The 13,173-nt window shown below is 32.2% G+C and overlaps 1 protein-coding gene across 1 annotated transcript; it reads left to right on the forward strand.

Annotated features, from left to right (window-relative positions):
• The first annotated feature begins 3,465 nt into the window (after nt 1-3,465).
• LOC125872788 (transcription factor RF2b-like) lies at nt 3,466-9,145 on the forward strand. Its single transcript, XM_049553579.1, has 4 exons — nt 3,466-3,912; nt 7,794-7,926; nt 8,040-8,124; nt 8,364-9,145. Exons 1-4 carry the CDS (start codon nt 3,503-3,505, stop codon nt 8,741-8,743), a joined length of 1,008 nt encoding a protein of 335 aa, XP_049409536.1. The 5' UTR covers nt 3,466-3,502; the 3' UTR covers nt 8,744-9,145.
• Nucleotides 9,146-13,173: the final 4,028 nt, after the last annotated feature.

Consider the following 13,173-nt stretch of genomic DNA (forward strand, 5'->3'; position numbering starts at 1 on the left):
ATATTGGTCCCCATAGTGACATAATAACAACAACATTGATATTGAGTGCGCTTCCCTTCAAGGGATCACAACACATTCACAATGTCCCCAAATCATAAGCAATTCACATATAAAGCCTTTAGGGATTCTAGACCAAACACCCACACTTCATCATAGAAGACAAGGACACATTCAACATTGAATAGGTACTCCTAACATGTATATGATCACACATTCGTATAGGGGTCATTCCATAATAGTACTTAACATAATCAATCATATAGACCACACCTTATCCCTAACATTATCATTCACATTATACTCCTCCTTATCAACGCACTTTAAACATCATTCTAGCATTGAGGATTTCATACATAACCTTCATAGCACAACCTCATAAACATATGCATCATAATCATCAATTCACTTCACATCTAGTGCCTTCAAGGCCATGATCTCAACATGCATAGATAGACAAGAAGTGAACACCTCCACTTTAAGTGGATCAAACCACACAACATCAATTCTCATACTATAGACTAGAAGTTAGGTCAATATACAAATTCTCCAAGCCATGATCACCATGGATCAATCCTCAACAATTCATAATCAATTGACATAGATAGCAATAGGAATCAACAATGTAATTCAATAACATAAACATAATCTAAGTACAATTCTATAAACAAAGGGATCAACCCATAGCTTTGGTCATAAGGCCATAATTCTCAACTCATCAATAAACCAATAATTCAACATGAATAAGTATAGATAATCATAGGAAACATCAATACAATCTAATCTAAACATAATTTCACCAATAGAGATCATATTCACAAAGACCCACATCATAGGCCAATTTTCGAGAATTTGGGGATCATGGGTTCTTTAAGAATTCCTTTGAAAATTGTCTTAAAAACCTTAATTCCACATTAATTCATCAATAGAATGATTTAGAAAATCATTTGACAAAGGACCCATGTTTAGATTGAAAATTGAAAATTTTGGTCTTTAAATCACTTTCAAAAATCTTTGATAGAACTCCTTGAATGAGAGGTTATTCAAGAATCAAGAGTTACCATGCCTTAATTATTGAAGAGCCATGAAATTGAAGAAGAAATCAGTTGGAAACCCATCTTCTAGCTTGAGCTTCATCCAGGTCTTCAATGGGGGTTTTGAGAGAATCTATTTTGAGAGAGAAGGGTCAATTTGAAGAATATAATGGGGTCTAACTTTAGGTTTTGTGGTCTTAACCAACTTAAAATATTCTAAAGTAGGTAGAATAACTGTTTATAATAATTCCCCAAAGTACCCAAATTACCCCTCACGTAGTTGGATCTTTTAAACAAGTCAAACTTGAGTTTTATTTTCGCAGATTTTGTCGGGAATCAAGTTCGCGACACGGAGGTGTTCCCACGATTTTTTGGAAATTAAATTACGAGACAGTAGAGTCTGTGATGTGTCCGTGACGCGGAGCCACTCCCTTCATGAACAATTTCAAGCTGCCTTGGCAGCTTGTTTGGCCAAGGGTTGGGGTCCTCCTCGGGGACCCTTAGGGTGGTCCCGGGAAATCGTACCCGAACGTTTTGACCCTAAAAATATTTATTAAGATACTAGGGTCACCTCCACTGATTTCTGACTCCAAACAACACATAAAAACATGAACAATATACTAGAACACACCAACACGTAAAAGACTAGTTTCCGAACGTCTTGGTCGTCCCTTGACGTTTGACTTCCAAACTCTTTAAAACTGACTAAAAAGGCTATTCTTCATTATTTTAACAAGTTATTAATGCATAAAACCCGTGTGAGGCTCTACTTTATCCTACTTCATTTTGAGGGTCATTACAATTATGTAGGCCAATTGGTCATATCATATAATAATATATTTCTTTTAATATAGTTTTATGTGCCGTCTGATTTGTCAACCATATGATTTGCAAATTATAAGCTTCCGCATGACGCTCTAATCACCTTCAGAACTCAACACTCGCAACCTTCAGATTGGAAGTGAGGGGTGCTTACAATCCGAGCAATTCTCCTTGTCAATTATGTTAGGACTTATTTTATTTCGTTTTTCCTTTTTATTTTTAATTTTTAATTCTTATTTAGAAAAATATCGTTTTAATTTTTTTTTATTACATATTGTTAGAAATCTAATGTGATGGATCGAAAACTAAAAAGTTTATCTTAATACTATTAATAACAACTTTTAAATACGTTATTTCTTAAATTTAAATAGCAATTTTGGTCCTCAAGTTGTTGTCACATTGCAATTTTGATCCTTCTGGTATTTGACTTATTTGACTTAGTACATTAACCTTCAATTAATTAAAATGTGTTATTTTAGTCCCTACGATTAATGAATATTAAAAAGTTTTGATTAAGAACACAAAGCATTTAACACACTCTACACAAGCGAAGAGTTAGAGGCAAACAAATGCAAGATAATTTTGTGATTTGTTGAATAGACGTGTGTGGAAATCGATTCTTTTCACCTTTGAAGGTGAAGTATGAGCCAATATTAAATGCACAACCAATTATGAAGAAAATGACATTTTTTTTAGATACTAACACCATGAAACATAGTTATATATTATCTCAATGAAGAAGCAAGATTTACTAAAAGCAAAAAAAATAGGTAAAAGTAAGTACATTAAGATCTCGTCAATCTCAAATAAAACAATTCTAACAGTAGATCAAATGTTTACTCCTAAAAGAAGATAACAACGGGGTGTTAGAAGAAATAAAAGGATAACCTAGAAAAAATATATATGTTACTTTAAATAATAATCCTCAAATCTATTAACATTATTATGGAATAAACTAAAATATTTTATTTAATTGAAGATTAAATATACTAAAGCATATAAACACAAGAATTACAACCGAAATAAAAACAAGGAAAAACTATTTGGGTGGGTACCTTTTAATAAATAATTACTGATTTTAGCGATACTTTTTATTTATTATTATTTATAGCAATACTATAATAAATCTGCAATATGTATTAAAAGTGAATTATGTATGCAATATTTATGTATTATAATTGTTTTTTTAATAAAATATGTTATGCTTGTTTGGTAAGAAATTGACACATTGTATTATAAGTATATTAAAATGTATGATAAATGTATAATTTATCAATAAAACTTGTGTTATATATGTTCTATAAATTGTTCTCTATAATATGTATTAAAATTGTATATTAAAAGTGATTAAATGAATAAAATATATTATTGATATAAATAGTAAATATTGGTATTTATCATTATTTTCTCTTATCCTTTTGGCGGACCGAAATGGGACGAAGCCCATGCAGAGCCAAGTCCGATGAAATCATTACGCTCTCCATACAGTGGGACCCACAACCCCTTTTTCTTTCGCAAATCAAGTTAAAGCTTTTTTACAGTTAAAAAAGTCAAAACGAACCGCCTCAAACTGATTATTCTTACTTTACTGTATCAATCTTCTTCTCCATCAACTTCATTTTTTCTGAGCTTTCTCTCTTCACTCGAAAATGCAAGATCCATCAAATCCAAATTCCATCAAGTTGCCGACGACAACGTCTTTTTCAGCTGCATTCCGTCCATCTCACCACCGACGAGCTCACTCGGAGGTGAATTTCTGGTTGCCGGAGGATCTAGATCTGGTGTCCGACCCATTCGATGCACCTGCCGGAAGTTTCGAGGAGATCGGGTCGGAGGATGATTTCTTCTCTACTTATATGGATATTGAGAAGCTCGCCGGTGGATCTAATCCCACTGATATCGATGCTGCTGCTGATGGGGAGAAGAGGCCACGTCATAGGCATAGTAATTCTGTCGATAGTTCAAGTTTGTTGATGACTGAGAGTATTGAAGCTAAGAAAGCTATGGCTCCTGATAAATTGGCTGAGCTATGGACTATTGATCCAAAACGTGCCAAAAGGTACCTTTTAAATTGTGATGATTATCAACTTGATCAACTCTGTTTTATATTGTTTTCCTACTAAGCAGGGGTGTCAAAAATGAACACAAACATAGGTATCATGTTCGATTCGTCCAGAATTTTAAGAGTTGGGCTCAAAATAATTTGAATTGGATTTAATCTCAACTCATTCAAATTTAACCCATTTTAAGAAAATTCTCAATTGAGCCTAATTCAATCTCCAATTTCAATATGTTTTAAAATTATTTACTAAGATATGTTCATATATTAAAGGTATGAAATATTATCTATTTAACATTTTTTAGGATTTATCTTTCCATTTGTTACTTTTTAAAAAGAAAATCTTGAGCTGAAATTCGAATTGTGATTATAAAAGTTAAATATCACTATATTATAATTATTGAGATTAATCAGGTCAAATTGGGTGGGTCAAGACCCAACTCGTTTTCTAGCCCATTTGAGCCCAAAGTAAACTTGGGCGGGTCAAGACCCAATCCGATTTCTATTTCAACCCATTTTAATATTTTCAATTTCAACCTAACCCATCCATTTGACACTCATACTACTAAGATCATCTCCAACCCACCTCTATTTTACTTTTTATTATCTATATTTATAGAGTAAAATAGAGAATGGACTCTCCAACNCCCCCCCCCCCCCCCCCCCCCTCTATATTACTCTTTATCCTCCATTTACATGTGAATAGTAGTTCTCCAAATTTGAAGAATTACTATTCACCTCTCTATTTCACTTTTTGATTATTTTAGTATTATTTCTATTGTAGCATCCATTAAGTCTTTATTATTTATAATTAATTTTCTAATATTATATAACATCTAAAAACATATTATTGACAAGTTACTATTTTTATCCGAATTAATAATTTTCTAATCTATTTTTAAAAAATCGTCACTTTAAATATGTAATTTCAAATTATTTTAAATATTATTTATATTCTATGAGGCTATTAATTAAGTCTTTAATTGTTGAATTATTTTCTAAGTAATATAACATCTAAAAAAAACATACTATTGATAAGTATACTATTTTCATCCCGAATTAACAATTTTTTTAATTTTTTAATTTTAAAAAAATTGTCACTTTAAGTATTTAATTTTAAATTATAATTATTTTTCACTATGAAGAATACGCAAAATCTACATGATAATTCAAACAACTTACTTTTATGTTACAGTGATAAATTATTAAACTACATTTTTTAATGAGCATGAAAATACTCTTTACAATAGTTCAAAATGGAATAGGGGAAGTAAATTAGTACAAGAAATAATTGGATACAGGATGAAATTGTTGATTTAAACAATTTTTAGCTACACATAAAAAATATGGACAAAAAATTACTCATTTTGAACTCTGTAATGCATTAATAGAGCATTATGGGAGCAACGTAACAATCTTGAAAGTCGAGTATTTATGTAAAATTTAAAATTAATTTTTACGATAATACATTATTTATTATGTAATTGTATTTCATCTATGATTTCACTTTTATTTGAATTGATTGTTAGTATGTATTATACATAATATTCGTTGTACTTTATTTTATTTAGAAATTTAGAATAAAATATAATTTTATATTTAATGAAAAAATTGAAAAGAATAAAACTTATATCACACGAAGATTATATAGATTATAGGGTAATTATTTACAAAAAGAAGAAATGATTTATATTATGAAATAAGAAAAAATAAAATTGAAATAGAAATAATAATATAATATTAATTCTATATTTATATAGTAAAATAGAGGATAGGGTTGAAGATGCTAAGTGATCGTTGATTCGCCTCGCCGAAATTTTTTTCTTCTCTGTTAACTTATGCCCCTGTTTTCTTTTCATGGATCTGAATTTTCAGATAAAATTATTTCTATTGAAGAAGATTATGAAGCTAATCAAGTTGTTTTTCTCTCTTCACTGCTTTGCTGAAGAACGAAGTGAATGAGGAATGTCATGTTTTTGCTCTTACTCGTTTTTGGTATTGAGTATTATAGAACACTCGAACTCAATAGGGCAGCTACTAAACCCATACACACAGAATAAGTAGAAATTTCTTTGAAGCAAGTATATACAAATGCTAAAGCGCACACAGTAGAAAGAAGGGCAGTGAAGCACCAGGGTGACTTAGTGATCAATGACGTGGATTGAGCGTCATGAGGTCTCAGGTTTAATTTTCAATTGAGACAAAAATACTAGATGATTTCTTTTCATGGTGTATCTAGAGGGGGTGCCGTGGGTTCACGTGAACTCATGCTCTTCTCTCTAGATTATAAATAGTAGTGTTATATTTTTTAAGAAAATATTTAAATATAGATGTGTCAACTCACATTAAAAGTATCATATAATAGACGAGAGGGAGTTGCTCGGATAGTAAACACCCCTCACTTTCAACCCGAAAGTTGCGAGTTCGAGTCACCAATGGAGCAAAAGGGGTGGAAATTCCTAGAGAGGGTAAAAAAAAAAAGTATCATATAATAATACAATGATGATTGGTGCACTTCTCTAGGTGATGATATAAATTTAAATCTTAGTATTTATCTTGTCTTTTTTAATAACACCTCTCCAAATGGTTATCGATTACACTTTTGGCATTTCAATTAATTTTTCTTTTATTTTTTTCTTTAATCTTTCAAAATTTTCAAGTGTGTTACATCAAAAAGTCCTAAAAAATTAGCATGGTAAATTTTCTATATAATTAAACTATATGTGTACATTAAAATTTAAAATTAGTAGTATTATATATTTTTTACCTTTAATTTTTAAAATTTAATGGTTCATATTAAGAACCTAAAAGTCTAATCAATCAAATTTATATTTTAGATGCATTTTTTTCGTAATCATGCACCTATCTTACTGAAATCTTGAATGGTTTCTTCTCATATGTTCTAGCCTTAATGGGCAGAGTTACCTGAAACCTATTGCTGGTGGGAGGTGATAGGTATCCCATGAAATTAGTCAAAGTGCGCGAAAGCTGGCCNAATTTAATGGTTCATATTAAAAACCTAAAAGTCAAACCGATCAAATTTATATTTTAGATGCATTTTTTCGTAATCGTGCACCCATCTTACTGAAATCTTGAATACGTCTCTGGTTTCTTCTCATATGTTCTAGCCTTAATGGGCAGAGTTACCTGAAACCTATTGCTGGTGGGAGGTGATAGGTATCCCATGAAATTAGTCAAAGTGCGCGAAAGCTGGCCCAAACACCTCAGTTATCTAAAGAAGGGCGACAAAGCACCTAGATGAGTCAAACCAAAGAATTTAATCAAAAGCTCCAATGTGTTCTTAAACTAGAACATTGGTCACAAACCTTTATGTATGTTACATGGAGAACAATTAGGACACAAGGTAAACGAGAAAAATACCAGATTTTGGGGTCTGAAGTTGGTAATTCTTCATTTCTCACCAAGAACCATTGTGTGGCCCAGATTTATCTTTCTATCAAAGCTTCATTCCGGAGCTTTAACTATCCAAAACGAAGCTATGGAATTCAGAGTTCTTATTGCAAGTACTTATGTGAATACTAACCCGCATCTTGTCTAAGAAGCACGTGTACTCCAAAGAGGAATTCATGCTCCTATAGCACAAAAAGAATCTCCAGCACTCCACAACGAGTATGTGCAAACAAGAGTTTCACTTGCATCCAAAGACAAAATTTAAGTCAAAATGCTACATATAGATACATATACCATATCACTTATCAGTTAATGATCAACTTACATGAAAAATTTATGCTATTGAGATGAAATGCATAGTATCACTTTGTAAGTTTGCTGAAGTATACATGTATTGATAAGGGAAGAAACAGAGAAGAAATTCTTAAGTTCAGATCTGCTATTTTTCTGACTTTGAGAATTTTGCGCAGGATTTTGGCGAATCGGCAGTCTGCTGCTCGTTCTAAAGAGAGAAAGGCCCGTTATATATCTGAACTTGAGAGAAAAGTTCAGACCCTTCAAGCAGAAGCGACCACTCTTTCTACACAACTGACCCTTTTCCAGGTACTTGTTTCTTTTATAGAACTTGGTTCTAAGTTCTAAAATCTCTAGGTACTTGCAGAAACATACAACTTATTCCACAACTTTGGTTATTTTTGGTCTGTAAACTTCGGCAGAGGGATACAACTGGGCTAACTAATGAGAATACAGAGCTTAAGCTCCGGTTGCAAGCAATGGAACAACAAGCTCAATTACGTGATGGTATGCTATTGCTTTCTGCTGCAATATTGTCTTTTGGTATAAATAGTCATTTTGCCCTTCCATCTCAAAATTGTCAGCTACTTATAAACTCCTTGCCTGGAGGATGGACTGAACAAATAAAATCAAATATTAAACGACTTACCTTATCCCTTTACACTGAGATAATATAAAAGTTTCATCTGTGATAGAGCAACTACTGATGTTGTGCAAATCTTTCTCGTGCCGTTCCAAATTTACAGCTCTGAACGAAGCACTGAAACAGGAAGTTGAAAGACTTAAAATAGCTACAGGGCAGATATCAGCTTCCTCAGATGCATACAATTCAGGAATGCAGCAAATTCAATATAACCGACCAGCATTCTTTCCTCATCAGCCGCATCCAGGGTCAAGCAAATCACAGAACATACAGATGCCACAGTTTCACCACCTCCAGGGCAGCATGTCTAATCCGTGTCACCCTCTACTTTCGGGCAGCGCACAGGCTCTGGCAGACGCAACGCAACAAGATCCCCTCGGTCGTTTTCAGGGTCTTGATATTAGTAGCAGGGGTTCTCATCTTATAAAGAGTGAAGCCCCCTCCATTTCCACCAGTGAAACCAGCAGTACATATTCTAATTGAGTTGCCAATTTGTGCATTACCCTCCCAACCATATTTATTAAACTGTCCATAGGCTGACACGTGTTACTAAACCGTAGGAACTTCATTATTCTTAAATTTTTTTTGATTAGTTATTTGTCCCATTAGACTCGAGTTTAGGTTTAACAGGTCATGAGATATTTCTGTTTCTGTTCAGTTTCCTTTCTTAATCTGAACCAGACCTTGTGATTTATTCATGTAAAGCTTATAGGAAGGTTGTCCACTGTCACCACTTCTCGGTGTTGCAGTGTCATTGTCTTTGTGTTGTTGCATTTTTTAGTGTGTGAACTACTTCACTCTAGTCTTGAATAACTAATTATGGCTCCATAAGTTGTACTGATAAATTATTTCATTGTATTAGTTGTAAACTTCCCCTGTTTCTTACCTACGGTTTCTCTTGCCACTGAGTTGTAGAACATGTTTTTCACTTCATTTCATTGCCTGGACTAACAATAACATACTTAATGTAATTCCACAAGTGAGGTCTGGGGAGGGTAGAGTGTAACGCAGACCTTACCCTACCCCTACCTCATGGAAGTAGAGAGGTTGTTTCTGAAAGTTTCTTTTGCTGGACTTGATATGCATAAATGCAGGCTCCACTGTTTATCAGCTAGGTAAACTATTTTGTTCGAGAGCCTGAATGTTGAGCCACTTGTATGTAATAGATAGAAATCAAGGGAGATAGCTTCAGATTCCTCCACAGAGGGAATGCAATAGAGGAAAGACTACTTATGGATATAATTCTGGATAGGATTGAATTGGAGGTATACAGATGGACGATGGTTGAGATTTCTCTTTAACGCCTCGTCAGTTAACAATTCTGGAGGACCTTGAAAGCTGAAGATACAAAGATGACATGCCATATCTGAACAATGTTGAATGGAAGAGATTACTTAGAATTTTCTCATAGAGTGGAAGATGGTGAAATTTCTCTTTTGTATTTGTTATATTTTTGTTCTTTTCCAGAAGATTCGTTTTCTTTTTTTAGCTTTTGATTTATGTAAAAAGACACTCATTTGCCATGAGATTCTCATTGTATATCAATCATTTATGTGGAAATTGTTGTTCAGGAACCATTCTTTCATTATTGGTTTACAGAATTCGTGCATCCACAATAAGAGTGCAGTCTCAAAACAAACATTTTTTGAACACAACGTACCAAAAGGGACCCTTCCTAAAAACACATATCAAAAGAATGTTTTGGGGCCGAACTCCAACAAATAAGCTACTTGATTCTCAAAGTCTAATAAGTATTTTTGTATCTAACAACATTTCATCACGCCATTGAAAGAAATCCAAAAACCTGTCCCGCTCTATTATGATGGAAAATAGAAACATAACTATTCAATTTAGGAAAAATTACGTGGATAAGCAAATATATACTAGTTAATTAGCTAACATAGCCATAGTTTGAATTAAGTACGGCTCGCAGCTTAATTTTAGCTGTAATTACGTAGCTTATATACATATACAAATACAAATTATACACATGTATATACAATTATATGACATGTATACAAATACAATTAGTCTCTCTGCCCTCTCTCGCTCATCTCTCTCCTCCTTCTGCAAATAACCTTTATTATTAATTTATATATCTTTTCTCTGTTAATTATAAGTGCTTTTGTTTGTAATTAGACAATCCTAAAATTTGTGAATAATGGAGAGACTACTAAAAAAAAAAACCATTTTCTACTTTTTTGGGGTGTGAAAGGGAAGGCTTAGGATAAGAGAAAGAAAAAAGGACTTGGTGAGAACTACACTTCAAATATGATAGATAGAAAAACCAATTTGCTTGTAGCTTTTCATTTTCCTGTAAGTTGTGAATTGTGATTATGATTTATGGGGCATGTCATGGATGAGTGACATATATCTACCGTAATTCCATGACCAATAAAAAAAATCCACAAACCTAAGCATTAATCTCTTTTTCCTAAAAAGAAATATATTTCTTCCGTTCCTTTTTAGTTGTCATGATAACTGATAACGTTTGACACAACCCTTAAGAAAAATTAAAAAGGAGTAGTATTGTTTAACCAATGAATTCTCTCTTGATTATTTAAATTGACAACTACTCCCACCGTTCCTATTAGTTGTTATCATTTTAGGTTTCATATCCTTTAAAAAATTATGTAAGTTTATCAGCGTATCCTTATTAAGTGTTCTCTTGAAGTCAAATTTTCAATAAATGAACATGAATTAATTTACTTTGATTAACTAATTTGACCAATAAACATGAATCAATTACTTTGTTTTCTTATGTTGGACAAATGTATATTTTCAAGGATAATAACTTTCAAAGGGTAAAATAGAAAGAATAGTGTTATTTATGCATTGACTTATGAAATAACGAATATTTAGGACCATCTATTTTTAGTAAGGACGACATATAAATAGGAATGGAGGAAGTATTTTGAAACAAATATTTTTAATATACATGACAACTAAAAAGAAACAAAGAAAATCATAAATAAAAGAAAATATTCCTACGTACTTTCTTTATGAGTTATGATTATTGAACTAGGAAAGATAACTAGAGGTGCGAAAGTGAAAGTGTAACAATTAGCACCACCGATGTGGTGTGATGAATAAAATTCTTTTATTTTTATTAAAGATTTCTAATTCAAACAGTAGGAACAAGAAATCGTTGGTTTATATACATTGTTTTTTTATTAGCTAGGTATTACATAGCGTTATCTGGTTCAGCTTGATTATAAAATTAAATATAAAGTGTAATAATTGGTTATATAGGATAAGAAGCTAGACCTAAAAGAGAAACTTGAGATGAAATTCTCTTTTCATCTATCGCTATGTTGTATACAATAATGAATTACGTGCCTATTATGAAAGTGGATAAATCCAACAAACTAGTATAAATCGAAAACGATTTGTTACGTTGAGTCACATATATAGTCCCAATTAGCATTTAACTCTGAAAGGCACCATACGTTTCACTCCATATTTATTTCAAATAATATAAGGTTCACATTCATTATTTCCCTCTCATAAAAATGACTATGAAAATACACTAGTAACTACTCTAGCACACACAATGGGACCAAAAATACCCTAAGAAATAAGAAGACCACATAATTGCACATGGCAAAGGTAGAGAAAAGACACTTATGATATAGAAAATCAAGTGTGGGGCACTTTTGTGGATGCTCTAAGTGACCATGTCATTAAATAACATCCACTATTTGTAAAATTGTGTCTTGTATCTTGAATCTCTATTGGACACATTTCTTGTATAGTAGGAGGCAAGGCCCTCTTGTAGAAAGGTACATTGTGTTAGGGTCCATTTGCCATGTTATTGAATTTCAAATGGGAGATATATGGCTCACAATTAGTTAGTAGAAACAAAGGGATAATTCTCACTTGGTATTGGCTCCTAACCTAATAACATTTGGATGAAATACACATGACCTTTTTGTGCTTTTTCATTATTACAAACCTAAGTTTTAATCATTTGGTTTTCCCACTTGGTGATATTTCAATAGTCTTGATCTCCATGTATTCTTCCCTTTTTCAGCCGGTAATAAAGTCGTATTGTAACTTATTTCAATTAAAAATACTTTATTCGAATATAATAGTATAACAATAATTGCTGATGAAATTGACATGAGACGTCAATTCTGAATTAATTTCATTTTTATTATTATCTTTTTTTCAAAAAATAGAGAATAACTTCATATTACTGGCCATGATCTAAAACTTAATGAATTTAGATTAATATAATCTTATCGTATATATATTTGTTTTACTTAACATCAACTTATCTCTAGTTTAAGTTTGTGAGTCATTTTGAAAATGTGTCTCTAACTAACTAAACTGAGTTAAGGCAAAATATTATTGAACTTTATGGAAATTGTAAATCCCAAAATGCAACTTTCATATATTTTCAACGTGAAAAGGACAAAAAATATCTTAGGGCAAGAAAAAAAAATTTGTAGTAATTATTGGACGTCTCCAACTCCAACTTCTCATTTTTTTTCTTTTTTCAAAAAACTCTTTAAAAAATTCATTTACCAACCGGGGCATCTATAGTAAGCTATTATAACTACTCATCTTTAAAATATATTCAGAAGTCTATTCATATTTGGATTTTTCAAAAATCAAGCTTAATATATAATAATGATGATAATGTATTTTTTTTCCTCACCCTAAGATATGATAATGACGTACGGATATACTAGGGGTCGTAATGTCTGCTTCTTGCATGTTACCCTAACATGGTAGGCCCTAAACGTTCTTACATTATAACTAACCCTATTTTCGTTTCAATTTATTTGTCCTATTTTAATTTGACTCAAAATTTTAGAAAGTAAACGAACTAAGAAGAAAATGAGTGAAAGTCATCTACACCCTCAAACTTTGGCTTATAAATCAGTCCCCCCCCCCCCCCCCCCCCC

This window comes from Solanum stenotomum, chromosome 8 (assembly GCF_019186545.1).
Source record: "Solanum stenotomum isolate F172 chromosome 8, ASM1918654v1, whole genome shotgun sequence".
Lineage (NCBI taxonomy): Eukaryota > Viridiplantae > Streptophyta > Magnoliopsida > Solanales > Solanaceae > Solanum > Solanum stenotomum.

Coding starts and splice junctions, on each gene's coding strand:
- LOC125872788 (XM_049553579.1), top strand. CDS start 3,503: ATGCAAGATCCATCAAATCCAAATTCCATCAAGTTGCCGACGACAACG. Junction 3,913..7,793: donor GATCCAAAACGTGCCAAAAG/GTACCTTTTAAA, acceptor AATTTTGCGCAG/GATTTTGGCGAATCGGCAGT. Junction 7,927..8,039: donor CACAACTGACCCTTTTCCAG/GTACTTGTTTCT, acceptor AAACTTCGGCAG/AGGGATACAACTGGGCTAAC.